At 43.6% G+C, this 25179-nt stretch overlaps 1 protein-coding gene across 1 annotated transcript; it reads left to right on the forward strand.

Annotated features, from left to right (window-relative positions):
* Positions 1-3374: 3374 nt before the first annotated feature.
* Positions 3375-25179, forward strand: Cnr1 (cannabinoid receptor 1). The gene is made up of 2 exons (XM_052176217.1): positions 3375-3866; positions 22250-25179. The coding sequence occupies exon 2, from the start codon at positions 22311-22313 to the stop codon at positions 23730-23732; it is 1422 nt and encodes a 473-aa protein (XP_052032177.1). The 5' UTR covers positions 3375-3866; positions 22250-22310; the 3' UTR covers positions 23733-25179.

Raw genomic sequence — 25179 nt, forward strand, 5'->3', positions numbered from 1 at the left:
GTGGGTCTGATGAGCCACTGGAGAGTTAAAAGAGAAACCTGGATGCGCGGCCTCGTTGGGATCAACGGCGGTCTCAGAGAGAGCCATTGCTTATTTAATGTTCTCTGTCTAGCGTAACTAGGAGCACATTGACTGTTGCAAATTGAGATCTTTCTTTGAAGTTTAAATATGCCACTTTAACTGTGTTCTCATCTTCTACATCCCACTGAATGAATAACCCAAATTACACAGAACAGCAGCAAATTGGCTCATCACAGCCCTGTTATAATTTTAAAAGAATAAAGATCTGAAAAAACCAGAAAGCCTGAAGGAACTAGTGACGCCTGCTAAGGAGTTGACAGGTCTTCCCTCAGAAGGACATGGATTCTAAATTCAACCTTGGTTTGTAGAGAGCAAGAATCATTTACATTTCGTGCCATGTTTACCTGTGTCCTTAGTGTAGTGCCCCCTAACAGGGATGCTGACAGCCTCGCCTCTGCCAGCCCTGCCGTCTCCTCTGGGAGCACAGGATACACTCAGCGGCATGTGGCCTGTAAATCCTCCCATATAGAAGTGATCTTTGCAAACTGAAATCCAAGGCATCAGAATACCTGGCTTTTCCATGGTCAGCTGCCTGCCTCTCTTGTAGCTCCCCAGCTCAGAAGGAAGGACACAGCAGCTCACTGCCTGGCTGATGAGCTTGGGACAGACGGAACTTGAAAAACATATAGGCATACCCCCGAGAAGGGCACTTTCCAAACAACATAACTGTCTCTGTTTTAACAGAGCATCCCTTTGTGGTAATAAAACACCAGGTCACAAGTCAAAGTTTGATTCTATTATTGAGTGTTATCTTTGAACTCTGAATATAGTTGGTACAATTCCCCAGCTGTCAGACTCCAGGGCTCCCATTCTGAACAGAAGAACAACTACCAAAGAGAAATGGCTTCTGATATCTCTCTCAGATTAGATTAATACAGATAGTTTCAATTCCCAGATCACTTTAGCCAGCCAACCAACAGACTCCCAGCATTCCATTTGAGATTATATATATATACACACACATATACATACATACATACATACATACATACATACATACATATATGGTGTTAGTGTTTCATAGGATCCCGTGAAAAAGTATACCATCAAGCAGAGATTTAGGATGATTTTGAGACCTGAATAAGCATCAACATCTTTATTAGGAAATTGAGTTCCGTCTTAGAAAAAGTAAAAGCTGGTGTTGATAAAAGACTTATGCAGAGTACCTTCCACGGGTTGTAAATGACTAAATGACTTTTTCCTCGAGATATGATATGGGCCACAAAGACGGTGGGTCAACATGGGGAAGAAGGTCCGTCCTGTACATACTACCAGGGTCTGTCTGGGTTGTACACTTCAAAGACGCTCAGCAGCAGCGCGGAGCCCCCCAAGTGGACAACAGCACCAACACCCGCGTGAAAGCTTGCTGTCTGGAATCACTGACTTGACCACACAGAACAAGAACTGCCCGCTTCCTGGCTAGCAGGTAGCACTGAGACTTCTCCAAAGTCTGGGCAGTCCCAAAAAATGCAATCTCCAACCCTACTCCCAAATGTATGCTTCTGCTAGGAATCTGAGGTGAGGGTAAAATAGCAACTGCGACCTCTGAAAGAAAGGGGCAGATGATGAAGCCTCTTTCTCCTCTAAATCTTCAGAAAGACCTGCCCTTGTGCAGGAGATGTGTTGGAGAAGGCAAAGCCGGGCCTTTACCCAGGCAGCAGGTTTAAGGTTAAAAAGGAATCCCACATCCGTCCAACCATCTCTCCTAAGCCTTTCTCCCTCTACGGATTGGTCTGTCAGATCTTTGTTTATATTTACCTACAACTTGATTGCTTCAGCCGTGGACTCTGTCTCAAAAGGCCATCTCCTCACATGGAAATGGAAACTACTCTCTCTAGTGGAAAACAGTCTCAGGGATATTCAGACAGCTAGCACTCTGCAGGAAGCCTTTCTTCAGCTCGATCTGTAGGTAGGGAGATTTCAGGCTTTTCCTTTTCAGAGCTAGACTCTCCTCCCGCATTCTGCAGCTTCCGCTACTCGCTACTCTCTATGTTCCTTCTTCCTCGAGGCTCACCCTCTGGGATCCTTGTCACCGGATTCGAAATAGGGGCCAGATACACTTTGCTTTTGGCTCTGGGTGGGGGTAGGACGTCAGGGAGAATTGGTAAAAAGAGGCCTTGTAGGATGCTGTTAGGACTAGAAGTCCTTGAATCTGAGCACGGCGTCTTAAAATGAATGCCAATCGGGCCTAGGAACGGAACGATGTGCCTACAACTGGGCCCCTGGGGCTGACTTAATGTGGCTCCGTCAGGTGGAAACCTTATGGGTCGACTGGACCCAACTCTCCAGGGAGAACGAGGTTTAAAACGCAATTCAGCTGTAGTCACAATCGCCCGGTCCCCGGGGCCCGGGCGGAGAATGGCCCTCTCGGCTGAAGCTGCGGGTTGACACTCGTGTATAGGGTTGCAGTTCTCCGTGATAAATGTAAAGACCAATTAAGGTTTGATCCGTGCACACAGGAGGCAGACGGCGGAGTGGAACCAATTAACGAGCATGTCCCCTAATTCCTGCGGCGGCGGCCGGGCGCACCGCCGGTCCCCAGGCTCCCGCCCCAGAAGAGTCCCCGCCCGCCGCGGCGGCATCTCCCCGCGAGCAGGAGGTGCGGGGAGCGCCAGGGCTGGGGAGGGGGCGCCAGGCACCCACGGAGCCGAGCTCCTGCGACCACCGCTGGAGGCTGGGCGCGCCCGGGTAGTCGCGCGGGCCAGCGCGGGAGGCGCCCAGGCGACGCCGTGCGCCCCGAGGGCGGAGGGTTGGTGGCCGCGGCCAGGTAGCTGAGGGCTGGAGGCGGCGCGGAGGGGAGGGTCGGGTGGAGACCTCACTTGGCCAGCCTTCCTGCCACCCTGGTTCCCGATCCCGACCGCCAGGCGCGTGACCTCCCGCGAGGTCCTGGCATTGAGCAGCGCTCGTGATTAACGGCCCCGAGGTCGCGGGCAGTGAGGCACGCGTCCCCTTTGGCCCCGCCAGGGTGGGAGGGCGCCAGGGAGCAGAGCAGGGTGAGGCCCCGGGGTCGTCGGGACCCGGCGGTGGCAGAGAGTGAGGATGACACAGTGGGCGCAAAGCGCCAGGGCCAGCCCTCCGAGCCCCCGGGCCAGCGCCGGGGCGGGTACCGCGCAGCAAAGTTTGGAGCCGCGGGCGCCGCGCGCCGGTCCCTCCCCGCGCAGATCCCTTGGCGGAGTCTCTGCTGCCGCCGCTGCCAGGGCAGGACAAAGGCTCATTAACACGTGATGGGACCACGCTTCATAAATGGGACTGGAGCGAGAGCGAGCCAGAGACAGCGCGCGAGCAGAGGGAGAGGCAGGGACCGCGAGCAGGGCGCGGCAGCGGGCTCTCGGGCTGGCCCAAGCGGGCCGCCCCAGGCCGGCCAGCGCGGTCAGCGGGACGCCGGAGAGAACCGGGGAACGAAGCTGGCCTGTCCGAGCCCAGGGGCTCAAGTCCAGGGGACCATGGAGCACGGGTGCTAGGGGCCGGGGACGCGGGCGTGCAGACCGACTGACTTACTGACCGATCGCCACGGGCACGCCCCGCTCCACCCCGCCCCACCGCGCCCCGCGCCGCCTCCCCTGCTCGCTCTCTGCCTCTCTCTACCTTCTCCACTTCTTTTCCGCCTCTGCCTCCTTCTGGCTCCCCTGGCGCCAGAGTCTTCCCCTGCTCAGGCGGGAGCCTGGGCTGTCTGAAGAGCTCTCATAGAGTCTGGGGGCAAATTTCCTTGTAGCAGAGAGCCAGCCCCCTTGGCTGGGCGACAGGTGCCGAGGGAGCTTCTGGCCCGTGGACGGGGGATGCGAAGGGTAAGACCTGGCACAGTGGGGTTTGGGAATAGCTTTTCCCCTCCCGCCCCCTCGGTACTGGCCAGTGGTCCCCAGGTGTCCTATGCGGAGTTCGTGTTCCGTGTTCCAGGAGAGCAAATCGTGCTAATGTGGTGTTTACTTAGCTATATAGTCCCAGCTTGTTACCTGTGGTCTAAGCTACTTCTGGAGGCTTCTACCATTTACAATTTACTGAATGTGCACCTAGCTCTGCATACACTGATGTTTGTTTGTAGAAAATGTGTAATTGTGCATGTTTGAAAAACAGGCGCTTGAGTTGATGCTTGATGCCTTTTAACCGGATCAGAAACTAAACCTTCCAGAGGAATATATGTCTCTGCACCAAATGTAGAAAATGACTGAACTAAAATACTGAATGTCATGTAAAGAAAGCTATGTCAAATAAAGAACTTCTGATACAGAGAGATAGACACAGTAGCCATCTCTGTTTAAGGAAAGACTAATATGTATAGTATTGATACTTGTGATTGAATGTTACAGGAACATGAAACTAGGAGCTAGCACCAGGCTAATAAAGTTGATGCTTGATTTTTAAAGGATGTTTCTTGGTGAAGCTTACCAGTCATAAATGGAGCATTTCCTGAATGCAAATGTTTGCTATGATAGATGTGAAAAACTGTTGTTTGGTCATTTCAAAGTTTAAAGCAACATACGTGCTTCTAATTGTAGTACATGGTTTATCTCTCAAAGGTTTCAAAGACGTGAGAAAAAATTTAACCACCTATTTATGAAACATTCTATTTTCCATCTCTTTAATTTTTCTTCCAAATAGGAGCCATCAGCTCTTTCTGCCTTTGTTTATTTCTTGGCATATTAAACCTCCTTGGACATTTAATCCAATAAGAGATTAGAGCAGATTTACTGGTTTTAAGGATGTTGAAAGATACCTCTCTGGGTCCCATAACTTCTCATTTTTATTGCCAACTTAATTCCTTTGAACAATGGGGAGATGCACATGCTCAGAGGAGACTCCGCGGGTACTGATTATCTCTGGGGTCACTCCTGACATCCGTCTGTTTGGCAGAAAATTGAGAAACTAGGAGTAGCCGTCCTCCGAGGTTCCCACAGGACTGTCTGATTTAAAGTGCTGGTCTTCTAATCCCAGCTTTTGACAATTTGAAAGGGAGATAGATCAACTGATCGATTTTTCTCTGCACCCCCTTCCCTCCATGCCCCCCTTCTCTAACTCAGTTACGAGCAATTTTATCAAAATGAAAGGCCGTGAATACTTTCTTAACTGAGAGAGATTTTTTTCCCCTTCTGATTCTGTCTACACAGGAACAGAATGCATGCACCTCTAGAATGCTAAGCAGCTCACACTGCAGGCTGTTGTTTTTAGCCCTAGCAGTTGCTCTAGCTGGGAAAGAGGCTTCATGTTGATATGGTCTAATCATTTTAGGTCCTTAGGAGAACTTACTGTGAGCAGGCTCTTTTATTGCTTCAAAAGATGTCTCCCATTTCAAGCAAGGACCACCCATGGCTGAGGTATGTATGTATCAAGTGTCTACTGGGGGAGATTTCATTGTGTTCCTGATCCTACATGGGGGGGGGGGGCAGTAATGCCACATGGTGGAAATGCTCAACTTCTGGCCTTTCAAAATGACCATGCTTGCACGCTCATTGTTAAGAAGACACGTCTGATATTTCTGCCCCCAAATTGAATGGCATCAGTGGCCGTGTATGGATATGGATGCTGTGACTGGAACCTTAATTAAGCCGTAGGTGATGTTTGTGAATTGTGTATGTAAAGTTTTCATCCTGGTGGAAATCGGACCTCATGGTGGAGCCGGGCTTGGCTTTGTTTGTTCTCCAGTGTTTTCTGCTTTTCCTTTTTTTTTTTTCCCCTGTTACCCATCTCCCAGCGGACTGTGTTCCTTTCTGTCTTGCCTGTGAGACTGCTCCTCTCTAATAAGCCCAACTGCAGGATCAGTGTGTTCTTTTTGGCATTTCAAAATGTTAAAATAGTGAAATTGTTAAATGTTATCCAGATGAAACTGCTCGGAATGCGATTCTCCAAAAGAGCCATGCTATTTGTGACATATTCTGGACTGCAGACAATTCTGAAGGAAAACTCCACGACTCATTTTATCTGTTTTCTCAAGAAGGAAGCAGCCTCATTGATTGCGTTGATAAGTGTTTCGTATGCTCTCTCAGCTTATTAATTACGAAAGCAGAGCCTGCGAAACTCTCCAAAAACAATCTATGACACTCTTCTCTGCTTTGGCTCAGAATTAACATTAACCGCCAGGATATTTAGAGAGGCTCCTCGGTTTGTCCTGTGTATTGGTCTTTGAAACTAGAGTTGCATTTACCATATAAGAAGAAAGTATTATGAAATGGAGCTTACACAGGCAGCTTAGAGTTCATGGCACTTACCAAATGCTTCTTCCCAGAAAACAGTTGGCCCGATAAATAATTCCCCATAACTAGCTGTTTCAGGAATTTACAAGGGAAAAAAAAGTAGTAAATTGAATTGAGATATACCTAATAACACACACATAATTAGTAAAAAAAACAACTTCGTCCTGGCTTCTTGAATTTGGTTAGTGATCTGGAGTCTCTCCTCTAGGATGCTGCCTGTTATTCTTGGGGGTAATTATGTTAGTTAGTTGCATAAGGAACACAGTTCAGAGCTTGGGTTCCTAGCATTTTTAAAGCATGTTGGGTCTTCCCAGTTGAAGACTTGTCTATACTATTTTGGTAGTCATCATTTCTGACTGACCCAGTAGAGTGGAACCAGCCTCTGGATTTAAATTATTTATAATTCTGTTTTTTACTGTAAACCCAAGACTGCACAGTTTTTGAAAAACTACCAGGGCTGAGTCACAGACTGCATACCTGTATTTTCAGAGTTGTGTTTATTTTTCTCTTACTGGCTGGTAGATAGTGAAAAGAACACAAGGAAATAAAAACATTTGTGTACCTGAACTCTGGATTTTGTATCTTCTTCTCCAGATCTCCAGTTCTTTCCCAATCTTGTTCTTATAAAAATGCTAACTCTATGTTATAAATGTACAGATTCTGTTTTGTGTGGGTTGGGACTTCAACACTTAACCACTGAATTGCTAATTTTTAATAACTATTTAATTCACTTAGCTGTATGTTCTTAGATTAGATTAGATTCGTCTTATAAAGTTCACTTCAGATTCTAAAATATTTCTTGGACTAAAAGAAGTGATAAATGTCACCCAGAACATCAATGCTCCCAGCCTCCACACTGCATCAGTTACAAAACTGAATGTGTAGACACACGTTTTACCTATGCATAAACAAACTTTTTCATTGACGTGTATTATAGATAAAACAAAACTTTAGGTTCATTGACTTTTTAGACATATGAAAATACCATTCTGATTTTTAAATGAATTCTGCAATTTTGGGAAAATATCCAAGTTCAAAGCAACTATACAGATGGACCCAGAAGACTCCAAGCAAAAGGAAGTATTCATGTTAAATTAAAACCAGGCTGTTTTGTCTTCCAGAAGTGCAGATCTGCTCTAGTCTTACGTGCCCTAAGGAGCTTGTGGGTTACTCTGAGTGCCCTAAGATCTTACTCTAGGATGAGGATGACCATCGCCACATTTGATTATAATTTTATCATAAACACCAATGTTTATGATAAACACCAATGTTTACAATGGGTTTAAAACAGCTTTTTGTCAGTCTTGATAGTTCATATTTTTGGATATTAGAACTATACCCACTGGCAGAAGAAATCACAAAAATACTTATTAAAATAGCCCCATTTGCTTCATATTTCAAATATTATCATATCATTACAAGGATGTTCAAAAATAAGAAATATGGGAGAACGAAAGACGAGGGTTAACTTTAGAACTGGCTATCACCTCTTAGCAATGATTCAATTGCTTAAAGTTACATGAATGTTTTCCTTGAGCTTGACACATGGATAATAAGTGTGCTTATGATAGATGGGTAATAACAGGTCAGAGCCATTCCTTGAATGAAATCAGCGTGATTGCCTATAATCTGGAGCAGAAAATACCTACTAAAAGCTTTCCTGGGTTATGTTTCTTCGTCAAACAGCATCTTGGCAGAATAGAGTACATTCCAATACAGAATTTTCTCTAGGACATCTAGTTGCATGTACTTGATCCTCCACTGGTACTTTTCCTGGGTTTGAGGACTTCTCCTCATAGGTGAATGTTGAACAATATTGGGACAGACTTCAATTGGAAAGTGATGATGAAATTCTTAAGGACTACAGTAGTTGAGTTTTTGAAGGATTTTTTTCCTTTTTTTCTTTTTAAGGAAGAACCGTTTGTTCCCCAAACATGAGCTGCTGGGCCTGACATTTGTCCTGGCAATGACCCGAGTTCTGCTCTGGACTCAGCTGGAGAGATTCTTTTTAGTTTTACACCTAGACTCTAAGAATACTTTTGAAGTCTTGCTTCCTTAGTCTTTTTGTCATTTATTTTTGAATAAATATGTTGTAACTCTTTATATGAGAGTTTTCAGACAAGTGTTCATTTGTATCTCGTTGCCTGCATCACTGCCATTGTATTTTGTACTTTTGAATAAGTTTTATAAATGAAATTTTGCAATTTTTGGAGGGGAAATTGGACTGAGTTTAATCTCCCCTTTTCTAACTCAAAGGAGAGTATTCCCCTCAACAGTTGATTATCTTACTATTTAGTGTTACCTTCCTACTCTTGTTTGCATTCTTAGTTATCTATACTTATGAAAGCTGGAGAGCTTTGATCCTTTTGACTTGATTCCTTACTACTCTTCATTAACTCGAGGTGCCATTTAAAAATATTTTTTGACTTTGGGAGAGAAGGTGCAGTATAATTTCCTATATTTGATAATGTAATATCTATTTTTTTCCTACTAGCAAATTCCATGCTATTGCTTTTTAAAGAAAAGCAGAGGCATCTTTCAGATCTGTGCCAGGCAATCTGTTGTGGTGGTTTAATATACTGACAAATGCTCTCACAAACTGTATATGTATATTTAAATATAATTAAAATACAACGTAACTAGCATGTTTAGTTTTTCAAAGTTTGTGCATCAGTGGGAAGCTCTCTCTCTCTCTCTCTCTCTCTCTCTCTCTCTCTCTCTCTCTCTCTCTCTCTCCCCCCTCTCTACCATTTCTTTAGCCATTATATGGAGCCATACTTTTGAACAAGAAAATTGTAGTCAATATGATAATTGAGTTGGAAGGAGTACTGCATTCAGACTGCTGAGGAATCCTAGTACACTTAAAAATAATTAAAAATTGTGTCTTAAGTCTCTGCCTTTTTGGACATTTGTATTTGGTGATTTTACAGTACTGATTCTTAGAGTGGGTAAATCAATATTCTAAATTTTGAGGCATTCTGTCTTTGTCATTTATATTTGCTTTTCATCCAGCATTCTTTAAAAATCAAATCTATCTATTCTTGTAAGAGACACTCAGTTGAATGCTGTGTGACTACTTTGGCTGGTTAAAATATCAACTCATTTCACTGTGTCACTAGCCTGAACTTGTATAGTTTCTTTACCCCTTGCACAAGTAATGAGCAAGTACACATGAGGAGATATAAAGGAAAGCTAGGGTAGTTTAAGACATAACTGAAATGGAAAAAAAAATAAAGTATTTCCCAAGAATTCTGAGGTCCTGCCTCAGTGGGAACTTGGCTTTGGGAATATTCAACTACACTGAAAAGTAACATTTAACTTCTCATAAAACTAAGAGGGAATAATGATAAAGTAACCCGGGATTCATCTTCATTGTAATAATCAGGAAATGGTTGCACAGAGTTTATTCATTTGGATATTTTTGGCTTATATTCTAGATGCTTATAGTTCCTAGGAACTTAAGAAAGGTACCAGTTGTAGGTTGTACTGCTATTAGATGCTAGTAGCAGAAGTCTGCAGTGAGTCCCTGCCTCTACAAAGTCTCCATGCTCATGTCTTGTGATACACTGCTTTGTGGTTAGGGAGTAAAGAACAGACACAAATGTTTCCCACTTACGAAAATGAGCTGAGGTGTTAATTTCTTTGACTTTCTAAAAATTCTTTTATCCTCAGCAGTTAAAGTTTTCTTCTCAACGTTATTTAAGAAATGTGCAGGAGTCCTGCAAAGTTGATCATAAGGTTTGTAAATAGAAGTAGGAGAAAATGGTAAGAGTTTCCTAATTCATGTTTGCCTACTGGGTCAGTTTGAAGTTACTTTACTGGATAAAATATGTAGCAGGAAGTTTCCTGAGAAAGTCTAGAGGAGCCCTGAACTGTAGTCAAACCATTGAGGGGTTCCCCAACCCTACTCTCAGTTGCTGGCCAGACAGCTGCTCCTGTGTTCCTGCTGGACAGGTGTACCCTGGCCTCCGCCCTTTGCTGTAGGGAGCTATCTTACCTGGCACAAGTTTTCACAGCCTATTTCATGCACTCAATACGTGTACTCACAGTGTGTCCTCTCACACAGACTCCAGTCTTCTTAAAGCACAACTCTACCTTGCACCACTTGGTCCATTTTCATGGGTTTCATAGCTTTAACTAGTGGTTCTTAAATTTCAGAAATATTTCCTGGAGGCCTTGTTAACAGCACAGATGTGGCCAACTCTAGCGTTTCTAACTCCATCGATCCAAACTGAATTTGCACTCATGAGTTCCCGGAGGCTGCCCTGCTGCTGACTTGGAGAGCACCACTGGCCCATGCGCTAAGTCTGTGGTGACTTTCCGACTGTTCTCAAGGTGCGACCGGCTGAGGTTCCTGCTCCCTTGCTTCTGTCTTACCAACCTAGTCCTTTATCTTCATATTGTTCTTTCTAAACGCTATCAGTTCCAGCTCAGTTCAGGATGTTATAATGGTGCCACATGTATCGCCGAATGAATTTGACCTTGAAAGTTCATGATGGCATAGAGATTCTGCCCTTTCCTCCATTTTGCATGCTTCTAAATCACATCTTTGTGTTGGTTTTTTGCTCTGCCACTGGAGCCTATTACTTCTACATTCATGTGTAGGTAATTGTTTGCATCTTCTGAGATCACTTTGGCTTATGTCTGGTGTTGCTAGTATACACTGAAAATGTTCTTGAGCATTTCAACTAAAGTAACTAAGCCTTAAATGTATAGTTTTAAAAATATTTTTTAAAGGAAATCTTGCAATTAAATGACAACATAATTCATTTAAGATTATCCCAATGAGAGAATACTAGGAAGGGAATTGAATTATTTAGAAATTCTCCTTGTTCTCAGTGGATATGATTATTGGAACTAATATTTGTTTCTCTTGTGAAATATTTCATATTAGTCCCAATAATTAAAAACTAGTTTCCATTAATTTTCATCTCAGAGTTAGTTATGATCTGTGTTCATAATTTCACGTTTGCAAGTTAAATAAATATTTCATAAAATAGAAATGAGTTTGTTGCTAGACCTGAAGCTGAGCTCTTGAGCCTCCCGTTTGCTTTCAGTATCTTTCGGCATAAACATATTTGTTTTCAGTAGAATTTTTCTTTACTAATTCCTAATTACTTTCTTGAGGCAAAATTCTAAATATTCACAATTAATTTTTGTTAATACATTGAATTTTCTCAATTCCTCTAGCTTAGAAAAGTAATTGGAAATTTAATTTTTGTAGGCAGTAGTAATAACCAATTTTAACCTCCACAACATATTTTCTTCTTTATATTTTAATTAATTCTGCTGTAAATTTATGAAACATTGTAGCAGGAGAAGTTGCCCAACCAAAGCAAGAGCTGTGTCCAGTGAGCGGAATAACAAATTGATTCCCATGGGCTTATAAAAGCCACTCTATCTAGTGACTGGGCTTTCACATAGCTTCTCTTGACAGGCCATTTGGGAAAGATCAGCGCTTAGCATTCACTTGAGAAAGGAAAAGAGTCTAATATAAGAACACTTCTATATGTCTTTAAAGGTATATCAGAAGCATGTCTTAGGATCCATTCAAGGCTGGATATATTACAGGGATCTCTTTCTCAGATGAATTGTTAAATAGTTCACCTTAATTCTGAGTAAACAAGAATCAGAGGAGAAAGTGGGCACCTAATCATTCCCTATGACTTCTGCACACAGCACTATACAACTTTAGTCTGATTCTGTGAGAAGAGACACTCAGATAATGACTGGTACATTTTATGTTGACATGTTGCATTTTTTCAGGGGGCCATTGGGATGAGACCAAGACTAATGTTTAATCTCCCTAGTGGCCAATTGGCTTTATAATGAGTGCAGCTATTTACCCTGAAAGCCATTGTGTTCCTTTAGATTTGCACCATTGCCAGTGCATGGTAGCATCCATGTACTGGCCTGCTCTGTACCAGGCCATGAGCATGGCAGAGGTCTTGCAGGGAAAGACTTCTGCAAGAGATGGCTCAGCCTTGAGCATTCCTTCTGGGAGGAATTGTCAAGGCACAGCTCATACTCCTTAGAACTCATCTTCCATGATTTTAACTGTGGCAAGGAGTAGACCTATAGATGGGCTTTAGGACTTGTGACCTAGGAGAGAGTATTGCATTCTTTGATTTCTTTACTATAGCTATTACACAAGTGTGAACCATTTCAGAGTACTATGCCGTGGGAAATGTTCAGGACTTGGTGTGTAATGTCTGGGCCAGGCACAGTGCATGGCTAACAGGGCTGTGGTGGCTGAGTCACGTGAAGGCACAGGGCATCCAACAGCCATGTTCTGCTGACCCTGGCCCATGCTAAGAGCCTAACAATCATTCATCTTGCTGGAGCATAAAGTTTACATAATTTGTCGATGTCAATTCAGCTCAGAAGATGGGAACTGGCCTTAGGGATTTCCTCTGTGTTTAAGAGAACTCCACAACATTTCTGCCCATAGGGAGTGGCTGCTTGGAGCTTTTCTTCACTCACAGTCACCACAACTTCTTCTAAAGTGAGAGGGGAGGAGAAAGGTGTCAGACATGACGGTGGCCGCTTCATATCCCCAGCCCTGCTGTAGGAGTGTCATTACAATCAACAAGTCTGTAAATTGACTTAACGAGGCCCAGAAACACTCATGCCTAATTAAAAACAGCAGTGACGTAGATCGTACTTATTCCATCGTGTTCAACCGAGGTGCTGCTCCAGAAGCAGGAACTATACCGTGTAGTTGTTTGTTATGCTTGTCTCTGAAGAACATGAGGGGCCAAGATGCTTTGCAGGTGGTTCAGGTGACCTTCTGCTGTCCTTGGTTCTTCTGCCCCTTCAGATTTTAATCATTCGCTGAGCAGCCTTTATCAGGTACTGCTTATGACTGATGTCCCTTGCCCAGATCAACTCTTCTATTTCAGAAAGAAAGAAAGAAAGGAAGAAAGAAAGAAAAAAAGAAAGAGAGAGAGAGAGAGAGATGGGGAGGGAGGGCAGAGACAGACATACAAACACACAGAGGAGAGAAAGAAAGAGAGAGGGGGGGCTAATGCATTTTGTGGACCACAGGGTGAGGAATTTGGATTGAAGTTCTGTATTACCTTCCACAGAACATTTGCTCTTGAACATTCTAGGCAAAGCCTTTGCCTTCTGAACCTCAATTGTCCTTATGCAGAATGGGGATTATAATACTATTTGTGCCACATAAATACTAAAGAAAAATAATGTGTCATTCAGCTTATTCTTAGGCAAGAATTTAGGGAAATTCAGATTTTCTTTAATATGCATTTATTCTATCTGAATCTAAGATTTGAAGCCAAAGAACATATTTGGCTTTTCTTTAGACTTAATTTATATGCTCATGGATTCAAAGTGAAAACACCACTTAATCTGCAGATGAAAGGAAGAAAAACTGAAAGCTACGCTACACCACTGACATCTTGTATCATATTTTAAACCATTACTGTGAAGACCATGATAATGAATTGTAGAGATAAGAGCCCATTTCCTGGGTTCTTCATATTTTATGGTCTAGAATAATATATCACTTTCTACTTTTAATAAGAAAGCCTCATGTACAAGATAAAGACAACCCTATGAAGCTTTTATTGACTCAAAAACTGTATATTCTTTCTTTCTTTCTGTCTTTCTTTCTTTTTTTTTGTTTTAGGAAAAGGATGCTTCCAAAACCACATACTTTCAGGACTTTGGAAAATATATCTCTTTCACAGAAAAGGTCAAAGCACTTAGTAGGAGCAAACATCTAAGCCACAGAGCAGAATTAAATGGCAAATGGAAATTATCTCCCAAGTCAAGTCACTTCACAGCATTGCGGGTTCACCTGTGTGGAAGGCTTTTCCAGGAGCACTGTCACCTCACAGCGCTGAAACCTATGTAATTTCAAGGCATCTTTTGCTTGAGCTCTGCAATTAAATCTTAACAAGCCTTTAAGTGTTAAATAATAGGGCACATTTCACATTAGATTTGTAAGGAAATATAGCCTTGAAAGTATCTTAATGTCACTAGTTCATACTAATTGATATTTTTTAAGAAGAAAAAAAGACTCCTCATACCTTTGTTAGTAAAGAATAGACCAGGGAAAATAGTGTGTTTCACAAGCTCAAATTTTCTTTTATAAAATATATGAAAAGCCAAGGCTTTGAGAGCTAGTCAAGCATTACCAATGGAATGGAATCCATATATATGTGTGTGTATTATACATACATATATATATATGCATATGTGTGTGTATACATATGTGTATATATATATATATATATATATACACACACACACATGTATGCGTGTATGAATAGGAACAAAGAATAATTCTACGAAGAAACAGTATTACTTCTGGCTGAATTATCAGGCTATATAAGTTAATTCTTTATTTACATGGCTGTAGAAGATGGTGGAGAGGACGCCCAAACCACTGTAGTAGTTCCAAACCACGGCATAGGAGGTAAGCTTCGTCACTGCTGCCTGCTCAGCAGGCAGGAAGCATCATTCCCTGGGTTTTGCTGCTGCACTGTCTAAGGTGGCCATGTCTTAGACATGACACAGTGATAGTAGACAACTAGAATGTTTCCCTGCTAACTTTAAAGAAGCAGATGATCAGGGCACTTTTCTTGAGCAAACCAATAGAAAGCAGACTTATTCTCAGTCATAGTGAAATATTCTCATATTCTCAGTACATGGAGAAACAGTGAATGCATCCATTAGGACCTTGGTTCTTCGGAACCCCTCGCGTGACACTTCCACAACGCCATCCATGCAGCGAGCTGAACAAGGCAGTCAGTAGGGGAAAAGTGGGATTTTCAACATGGCTCCAGACTCCCATGTTTGGTCTTGACCCTGTCAGATTAGGTATCATGAGCTTGCTACTGTCTCATTTTAGCAGTCATAAGCTTGGGATATTAAGAAATATGGGTACTGTGCCAATCTAGTCTATAACCAGATCAGGGCATATCCAGCATTCTGACGTCTTTAGAGCTTTCTATGTTTATGGATAGATATATAATCTGCAATGAGTCAACAGCAGCCTATTACCTGTTATCACACAGATGATACTCAGCTCAGAATTATGAGATCCAATTGCAGCAGTGACAGACACCTAAGTTATTGTAATGCCCCTCTCAAAGTAAACAAACAAAACAACAACAAAACCCAAACAGGTCCTCAGAGGAACTGCTGTTAAATTGTACGGACAGACTAGGCCACCCTTGAGGTCTTGGCTTCGGGCTTCTTCCACACTCTGCCTATGGAATCATGGCTGACTTGAGATAACGTTTGGGATTTTGCTGTTTTAATTTAGTGACAGGGTCCTGCTGTGGGAGCCTATGTTGGACTCACGATCCACCAGTTTCAGCCACCCAAGAGCCAGGATTACAAGCATGGACTCCCACATCCAACTTTACACGTGAATGTTTTATAAAGCATTATATGCTATAGATATAAAACAATATATGCTATATAGAACTAAGGATACGGACATTGGATAAATATTTTTTAAAGACTCTCTCCATCTTCATCAAATTCCTTTTGCGGACACCATAGTCAGCTTGTTAATAATGTGCGTGTTCCCCCCTGGGGGAGGAGCAGTCATGCAGGTGTATGCTCAGAGAGGGGAGACGGGAGCAGATGGTACTAACCTGAGACTCAAAGGAGGCTTTTCTAAAATAATAGGTTTAACATATTTAAACATTTTTGTTATTGTTCCTACAAAGGCACAATTTCTATATTAAGTTGTTAGGAGATTTTAGCTGCCGTTCAGTTGTTTTCACTATGACTGTGTAATAAGCCCCAACTGCTTCTTTAACAGGCACATCTACACATCCTGTTAGAATTTCCAATTACGATTTTTCCCATTAGCAAACAAAAACAAAATTAATGGCAGCTTCGCCCCCCCCCCAAGCCTAAGCTATATTACGAAGGATCTCTCACAGAAAACTCTCCATGCAAAAATAATAAGGTGGAAATTACAGCAATAATCCAAATGTAGAAATAAAGGGCTTTCCGAGATGCAGGAAACTTTGCTTCTTGTTAGCTTCTGCGATAGCTTGTACACAGTGGTGTTCTGACACTCTGAAATTCACAAAGTCCATTTATTTTATATTCTTCCCTAGACTCAGACAGATGTGGACATGGCTGCTCATAACCATCAGACTCTGGCTGAGATTTAACATACTGTTGTTAAGATGAAAGTGTTTGGTCGCATTACCATAGGCATTGTGGTCTCGTGTGGTGAACATAAATTCAGTAAATCACAGAGCATTTTGGGATTCTGATCCCTTGTCCATCTCTGAAGAATCATAATTCTCTCCAGTGCTGTCTACAGTTTCAACCCTTGGGTCCATGCCAGTAGGTAGACTTACTTGGAGGATCTGGGATTATCAACAACAACTCTCGTATTGCCTTCACTTCGCATTGTATGTATGTTTTAAAGAGCAGATAGGATTTGAATATACGATGCACAATGACTTTAATGTAGTTACCATTAAACCTCAAAATAGATCCAATGTTATAGCAGAGCTCCCGAGGCCTTCAAACATGGGATTCCCATTTGTGTTCTGGCTAATTTATTAACTACCTAATGGCCTTCTTTTTGCCTGGGGAGTCAGGTAAGAAGCATGTGCCTGAAAGTCACTGTGCTAGTTTGCTGACAGAATGCAGGCAACATTCCTCAAGTGCCTAACCACATCTGACATGCTGTTAAGACTCCTCTTTGGAATTTTTCTATGCCTTATTCTTATGGGCTGATACCAAGTCAGCAGCCTGTAAGTGAATTAAGATAATGCATTTTTCTTGAAATACAATTAGTATATAATGTAGTAATTAGTCTGTATTATATATTCTTGAAATGCGGTTAGTATGTAGAATATGGTGATGAGGCATCAGTAACGCTAACAGGGAGGACAGTAATGCTTATTGACGACTTGGTGTTCGTGCCAGGTCAAACTACAATTTATATCAAGTTAATTTTCATAACAGTTCTGTGATTTAGGCGTTATTGTCATCTCAAGCTTGTAGATGAAACATGAAGGCTTAGACCCATCAATGGTTTGAGTGGCTATGGCCTGACAGCCCTGGTCTTCCAGTTTCTTCTCTCCATAGACAAGGGCTTTGCTGATTAGAATGTGTAGGGAAATTGAGAGAGTGAGGTTCTTGTTCAGGCCTAGAGAGTGGATCATGAGGGTTCAAGGCAGGGGCTCGGGACCCACACCGTCCAATGGGCAGTTGATGGTTACTTTCAGCACATCAAATGAGGGTCCGCCCCAGTTCTCCCACCTACTTGATGTGTTAATGGTATATTATTTACATTCTCTGTGCCTTTCATGCAAAAATGACCTCATAAGCAATTGTAGGAATAAAATGTAGTGATCCATATAGAGTCTCCTGTGCATAATAAGCTTTCTGTATGCGTTAAAGTGTGTGTGGGGGGGTGGGTAGGGAGGCCTAATGACACTTAAGAGGTACACCTGATTATAGGGGCCAAGAAGGAGGTGCTGTCACAGTAAGTCCATGCTAGGGGTTATGATGACTAGAAAGATTGCTCATAATAGCATAAGCAATGTGAAAAAACGAGGTGGTTGGCATGAATTCATTGCAGCATTATCTGCAGTAACAAAAGATGGTAAAAAGCCCAAGCCTCCCATCAGTAGGAGGCTGGTCACATTCATCTACCAAACCCTCAGGGCAGCCAGAGAATGAGGGATGCATTGAAGGAGCATAAAGCCGCCTTTGGTGTGTGCTTCTAAATGGAAATCTATACAGGACATTCAGACATTTTTAAAAGAAGCACGGAGATGGTAAATGCACACACACACACACACACACACACACACAGACACACACACACACACACACACACACACGTACAGAAATGCACAGATGCACATGCCCTTGGACTACCTCTAGAAAAAGTAACAAGAATCTCTACATCTCTGAGAGATGCATTTCTAATGACTCAGTAAGAGGGCTATTACGGGAGATCGTTCAGTAGTGTTTGAATTTGAACCTTGCCAATCTAAACACATAACACATATAAAATGTGCTGATGCACGTAAAAGGCTCAAAGGGTCTCCTGCTCATAATATGCCTTCTGTATGTTTAAAAGTGTGTGTGTGGGGAGCATTAATGACACATAAGAGGTAACCTGGTTATAAAGGCCGAGGAAGAGACGCTGTAACAGTAAACACAAGGTAAGAGGTAAGGTGACTACAAAGATTGCTCACGGTAGCATAAGCAATGAGAAAAATAAAGTTATTGGCGTTAACTCGGTGCGGCGTTATCTACAAAGTTTCAAAGTTAGCCTCAAACTGGGAAAGAGTGGAGAAGTAGCTGCTGGAAAGGAGATGTCTAAAGGGTGTGGCCACAGGGTGCTTAGGACTCAGCTGTCCAGACAAATGGCTACCGAGATATTTTTATTTTCTTTAATTTTGAGAAAAGGAAATAAATACTAAGTCTTTTTTTAAAATCTCATAATGAAATTTCATTGCCATCTTACCAGGCTCAGACGAGCATTTCCCAGAGATTTTAGCTCCTGCTGCACAGCACTGGAGAAGGCTATAAAGGCCGGTGTTCTGTTTGCTTCTGGCAGTAGATACGTAAACCTGTGCTTAAATGATGGTCGTGTGTGCTTTGGTGTGTGCTGATGGCAGAAGAACCCGGCAGGGGAGCTTGCTGACCCTGCTGGCGCAGAAGCAGCACTGGCTCCAGGCTAGGGAAATCTCTAGCGCACAGAAGACTTGGCAATGAGCAATTTGATGGAGAAGGGGTCAGGAGGGTGTGTCAATATGTCTGTGCATCTTAAGGTCAGCGAGTCACCTTCCAGAGTCGAGGACTAAGCACTGTCTTGAGGAAATGTCACAAAGTGTCTTCGATTGCGGATCAAGGTTTTCATATGTAAATTGAGTTGTTCAGCAAACTAGTTTGCAAAATATACTAGTTGGCTCCTAAGGTAGGATACAGAAGACATTGTTACTGAAGAAATAATTATGTGAGAAAGATAATAGATAGAAAAGTGGGTGGGGTGGGGTCGGAACTTAAGGATATCTGAGAGTTACTTGCAACCAGGCGAGGCTCGTTTAGTAGAGAAATCAAGGCGCATCAGTCACCAAACTTAGGTCCTGGGCTTTGGTCTCCTTTCTGTATCCTTCCTGCCTACAGCTTCAGCAACTGTCGTTTGCTCCTGGACCACTGTCCAGAGTTTGTTGGACTCCGGCGGACAAGCTGTAGTCAGTATCACCCTGAGCCTTATGTCTTACACCTCCTGCTCCTGGCCAGGGAGTCACCAACTCTCATGTGGGCCTTGCTCCTTGGCAGTCCAGGGACAGTGTGCAGAACTGCTCAGATGAAGGGCGAAAGCTCTCTTTCCTGAATGATGGGAAAAGTCACTGTCTGTTTGACAGTGACTCTGTTGTGTCACTGGAGCGACTATCCTGCTGACCTGACCGGGTGAGTGGGCAGGCCAGCCTGCCCCTCAGCTCGCCTGTCACACAGCACTGAGGCCACTCACTCTCGCCGACTACCTTGTTTCTCTAGGCACAGCTGCCTGTGTCACAGCTCATGAGTACAGGCCCCGTGGTTGTTACGGCCTATGTACAGTACAACTCAGGAGTGTAGACCAGATGGCCACCTCGCCTGAACACTAACAGCTCCCATCCAAACAGAGCTCTACTTTGAGTCCACGTGCATTGACTTATTGGGTAAGAAGCCTTGACCTCAGTGACAGGCATGCACTGTTCCCATTTTCCTGGTGAGAGTCTTTCACTTAGTAGAAGAGAGATCTTCTTGGCTGCATTTGAAGACAACATTTGTTAGGCAACTCAGTTTTAAGCTGCTTTTTGTGCGCTATGCATTGTGGTGAGAATTAATTACTAAGACAGATAAGGTCTCCAACAAGATCCTTGTTGAAGTTTCTCTGGAGCTTGGGAACAAGAAGCAGACCAGGTACATGCTGTGGTGCAAATGTTTCATTATTCTGCGAGCACCAAGTTGGGACGTCGTCTGAGCATTGGAAGCACCGAGCTAAGGGAATGAGAGCAGCAAATTGCTAAGGGTAGGGGGCTTTCAGGCAGGCAGAGGTGGAAGGAGCGGAATCACAGCGTGAGCCTGTGTTTGTGTAACTAAATCCTATGTGGTACAACCGGGGAGGGCAGGACTGGAGAGACCAGGGTTGGATCACGAAACTTCACCCAGGAAGTCCACTGCAGTCCATGGAAGGCTTTCAGGGAGGGCAGACAATGGGAGGGTCAAAATGATTGACAGGAGCTCATCTGGGTTGTATGAGCCTTAGTGGGAGCTTTGGTGGAGTCTGTGTTTGGTCTTTTGGGCAGAGAGGTTGAAATGAGAGTCATACAGTCTTCACGTGCCTGTGAAGGTCCCTCGAGTGGGTGTGTGGCTGGGACCAAGCAAAGCCACTTGGGAGACTTGCGATCTGATCCTGGTAAGCCGTGTCGAGGCTCGGCCATGGAGGCAGCAGAGGGTAGAAGGAGGGCCACATCTACCGCTTTATGCCTGCCCCAAATTATTTTTGCTTTTACAGAACTTGTGAAACTTGAGGTATTCATTGAAAAATCTTTATCTTTGTACCCTATCCTGTTCTACACTCATCCTACGCACTGGGCATACATATCCTTTCTTGGGGAAGTCTGCTTTGCCATCTACAGCTTATGCTCCACGGTGCTGTCACCTGTTGGGGCAGCCAGCCTTGTCTATGGGTGCTGGGATAGCTGATCATCTCCTCTGCTCGATGTCAGACCCCCGGTGGGCTTGATGCTCTTAAGTGTCTGGCACATGGTGTGCAACGGGTGCTCTATAATTTATAGAATAGATAGTAAGTAGTAAATAGATAGTAAGTAGTAAATAGATAGTAAGTAATAGATTAATAAGTGAACCATCTTGACAGATAGGATCTCTGTATTTTGGCAGAAAGACCTAGAATTTCAAATTTTGCTTCGAAAGATAATACCTTTTTTATATGTGTTACACACAGAAGCAATGAATGACAAAATATTAAAATGTGTGGTTATTTAACTGTCATGTATATTGTCCTTTGTTTGTAACAGTTTTTATAAACCAAAGAGAAAAAAGCCACCTTTTAAACATTTATAAATGCTGAAATTAGTTCTCTTGCTGTATATGTTGGAAACAATGCCAACTTGCTTAACTTAGAGTTGGAGGGTCAGTCATGTTGGCCATCGGCATTTCCAGCACTGTGCCCTGGGAAGCATTGCAGATCACCAGGGAGGGCTATCTCTTCTCCCTGTGCCAGCACACTGAGGTACAAGCTCCCCAGGGACCCCTCTGTCACTACCACCTTCCGCATGTTAACCTTGGAATCCCATAAGCCTCTGTGCAAATCTTCCTGATATTTCTTCCTGATTGTCGTAGACATTTTTTATAAGTTCTTATTCGCAGTGCCAGGGTCCCAAACTCCCTTCCTCTGGGTGAGGAAAGATGCCCGGTGGAGGGCATCTTCCCACCATGGTCTGGAGCTGTCTCTGGTTCTCCTAAATGTCCTCCTTTGCAATTAAACTGGACAGCTCATCCGTTGGTTCTCTACCGCCATTTCATTGATCGTCCTATCTGTCCAGTCTCATTTCTCTTTCGAGATATCTCACAGGGCAGGGACTATGTCCCCAGACACATCTTCCCAGATTGCTATGCATTTGATAGTAGAAGCCTAGGGGCCAACTCTCCCCACAAGGTGCACAATGATTACTTCACTGGGCTTGGCACATTTGATTATACAGACTCATGCACGGCCCGTTGACTTTTGTTCAAAGACATCAAGAAATGAGCACCATGTATCTAATGCACGGCACTTCATCCCCTAATAATTCTTGAGGGCATTGGGGCTCTTATCTAAATAGACTTATTGTGTTGACTGAACCTCTATGTTCAGAGGTGACACCAATTTGTGGTGCCTAGTGTTTCTGTTTATTACACTCCTGACTTTCTTACCTCTCAACGTTTTTATGTTTTGTTTCCCCTCCTGTTAGGGTGCCCTCCCGGCATCTCTTTCTCAGTGACATTGAGTCTGCCTAATCGAAGACTGAGGTTATGAAGTCGATCCTAGATGGCCTTGCAGACACCACCTTCCGTACCATCACCACAGACCTCCTCTACGTGGGCTCAAATGACATTCAGTACGAAGACGTCAAAGGAGACATGGCATCCAAATTAGGGTACTTCCCACAGAAATTCCCTCTAACTTCCTTCAGGGGTAGTCCCTTCCAAGAAAAGATGACTGCAGGAGACAACTCCCCGTTGGTCCCAGCAGGAGACACAACAAACATTACAGAGTTCTATAACAAGTCTCTCTCGTCACTCAAGGAGAATGAGGAAAACATCCAGTGTGGGGAGAACTTTATGGACATGGAGTGCTTTATGATCCTGAATCCCAGCCAGCAGCTGGCCATCGCTGTCCTGTCTCTGACACTGGGCACCTTCACGGTTCTGGAGAACCTGCTGGTGCTGTGCGTCATCCTGCACTCCCGCAGTCTCCGATGCAGGCCTTCCTACCACTTCATTGGCAGCCTGGCAGTGGCCGACCTCCTAGGGAGCGTCATTTTTGTCTACAGCTTTGTTGACTTCCATGTGTTCCACCGCAAAGACAGCCCCAATGTGTTTCTGTTCAAACTGGGCGGGGTGACGGCCTCCTTCACAGCCTCTGTGGGCAGCCTGTTCCTCACAGCCATCGACAGGTACATATCCATTCACAGGCCTCTGGCCTATAAGAGGATCGTCACCAGACCCAAGGCCGTAGTGGCCTTTTGCTTGATGTGGACTATTGCGATAGTAATTGCCGTGTTGCCTCTCCTGGGCTGGAACTGCAAGAAGCTGCAATCTGTTTGCTCGGACATCTTCCCACTTATTGACGAGACCTACTTGATGTTCTGGATTGGAGTTACCAGCGTGCTGCTGCTGTTCATTGTGTACGCGTACATGTATATTCTCTGGAAGGCTCACAGCCACGCGGTCCGCATGATTCAGCGGGGAACCCAGAAGAGCATTATCATCCACACCTCAGAAGACGGCAAGGTGCAGGTGACGCGGCCCGACCAAGCGCGCATGGACATTAGGCTGGCTAAGACTCTGGTTCTGATCCTGGTGGTGTTGATCATCTGCTGGGGTCCTCTGCTCGCCATCATGGTGTACGACGTCTTCGGGAAGATGAACAAGCTTATCAAGACGGTGTTTGCCTTCTGTAGTATGCTCTGCCTGCTGAACTCCACCGTGAACCCCATCATCTACGCTCTGAGGAGCAAGGACCTGAGGCACGCGTTCCGCAGCATGTTCCCTTCGTGTGAAGGCACTGCGCAGCCTCTGGATAACAGCATGGGGGACTCAGACTGCCTGCACAAGCACGCCAATAACACAGCCAGCATGCACAGGGCCGCAGAGAGCTGCATCAAGAGCACTGTTAAGATCGCCAAGGTGACCATGTCTGTGTCCACAGACACGTCTGCCGAGGCTCTGTGAGCCTGCTGCTTCTGTGGCTGCCCCGAAAAAGAAAAAAAAATGTTTTTTTTTTAGCTTAAAATCTAGAAGTCTGTTGTCTCATCAGTTATATATTTTTTTAAGTTTACCATGTTTAGTAAAATAGTGACTGTCACCGTGCTTACTTAGTTTGCTGACATCTCAATAGTTTAGGCACTTAAACACCATCCCCCAGGGGTTTACAGTGACGAAAGAAAGCCTATTCGCTTCAGGTACTCGGTGGTCCTTCAAAGTCTCTGAAATGGAAGGGAAAAACGTTGGCTTCCAAATCAGAAGCCTAACTATCCACAGAAAAGCACCATGAAATAACAAATGCTTTTGTAACCACAAATTTCATGATGCTGTGTCTGTCCATAGTAGAAAAAAGATACATTTTTACAGTAAGTATAATGCTAAAGTAGAGATACTTTGTAACACGTTTTCTGTCCTGTAAATTGTGTGTCAGTGTTTACTGTGTCGTTCTTTTGTCTAGCTTAGCCAAACCAGAATAAGAGCATACAGGAGTGGCTATGTAGCAGGGCGACCCCTGTTTAGATAGTATTACTGTCCATGATACAATTTTAGAAACCTTAGTATTTCTTCCAATATCCGTATCTAAAGTTAATATTGAAATAAGCCTAAAGGTTTATTTTTCTGTTAAAACAACAAGAAAACTTTGAAGACTGTTCCAAGTCTTGAGCAGAATTCATGGACACTTAAAACTGTGTTAGGCCTGTGTTAGGCCTCATTTTCATATGAGGACATTCCATATCTTCTGGACCACAGCTGTTCAGTTGGGTAATGGATTATAATCAGAATGGAAAAGAGAAATCGCACTAACTTAAGGCTGGCACTCTGACTTCCTGCAGTTGTTAGCTATAACTGGACCTCCTAAGACAGCATGTGTCAATCTTAGTGTATACTGTGATCACTGTGCAGTTGTTGTTTACTTGACCGTGTATTGCATTGTTATGTTCTGGATTTAAGTAGATTTCAGGCCTGGATGGCCAAAAAACAAAAACAAAAAAAACAAAAAAACAAACAAACAAAAAGCCAGTTGTCTTCTCCTTAATTGAGAAGAAATATTGTCTGGCTCAGTAAAATTGTGAGTGTAACTGTAAATGTGTATGTGTGTATATGTGTGTGTGTGTGTGTTCTATCTTGTAACTGTTACAGCAGTGTTCCCCCCTCCAGAAAACCGACCATGTGTGAACCGTATCCCTTGCTGCGCTCTTGCACATGAACTTAGTTTCCACAATCGACCTCTCCACGAAATCCTGCTTATAAAAATTCCGACTAAAACTTTTCAGAAGAATCTTCCCCCCCAGGAGCTTGGATTAAGTATTCTAATGACATTGAGGTGTTCTGTAAGGCCAGCATTTAGCAAGAAGTAATCAGTTAAGAGGTGCCAAAAGCTAGAGGATCCTCCCAGGAAGAGGAGCATGTGGAG

Source organism: Apodemus sylvaticus, chromosome 3 (genome assembly GCF_947179515.1).
Source record: "Apodemus sylvaticus chromosome 3, mApoSyl1.1, whole genome shotgun sequence".
NCBI classification, from domain to species: domain Eukaryota; kingdom Metazoa; phylum Chordata; class Mammalia; order Rodentia; family Muridae; genus Apodemus; species Apodemus sylvaticus.

Bases quoted from the DNA above. Each gene is read 5' to 3' on its own strand.
- Cnr1 (XM_052176217.1), top strand. From the start codon at position 22,311: ATGAAGTCGATCCTAGATGGCCTTGCAGACACCACCTTCCGTACCATC.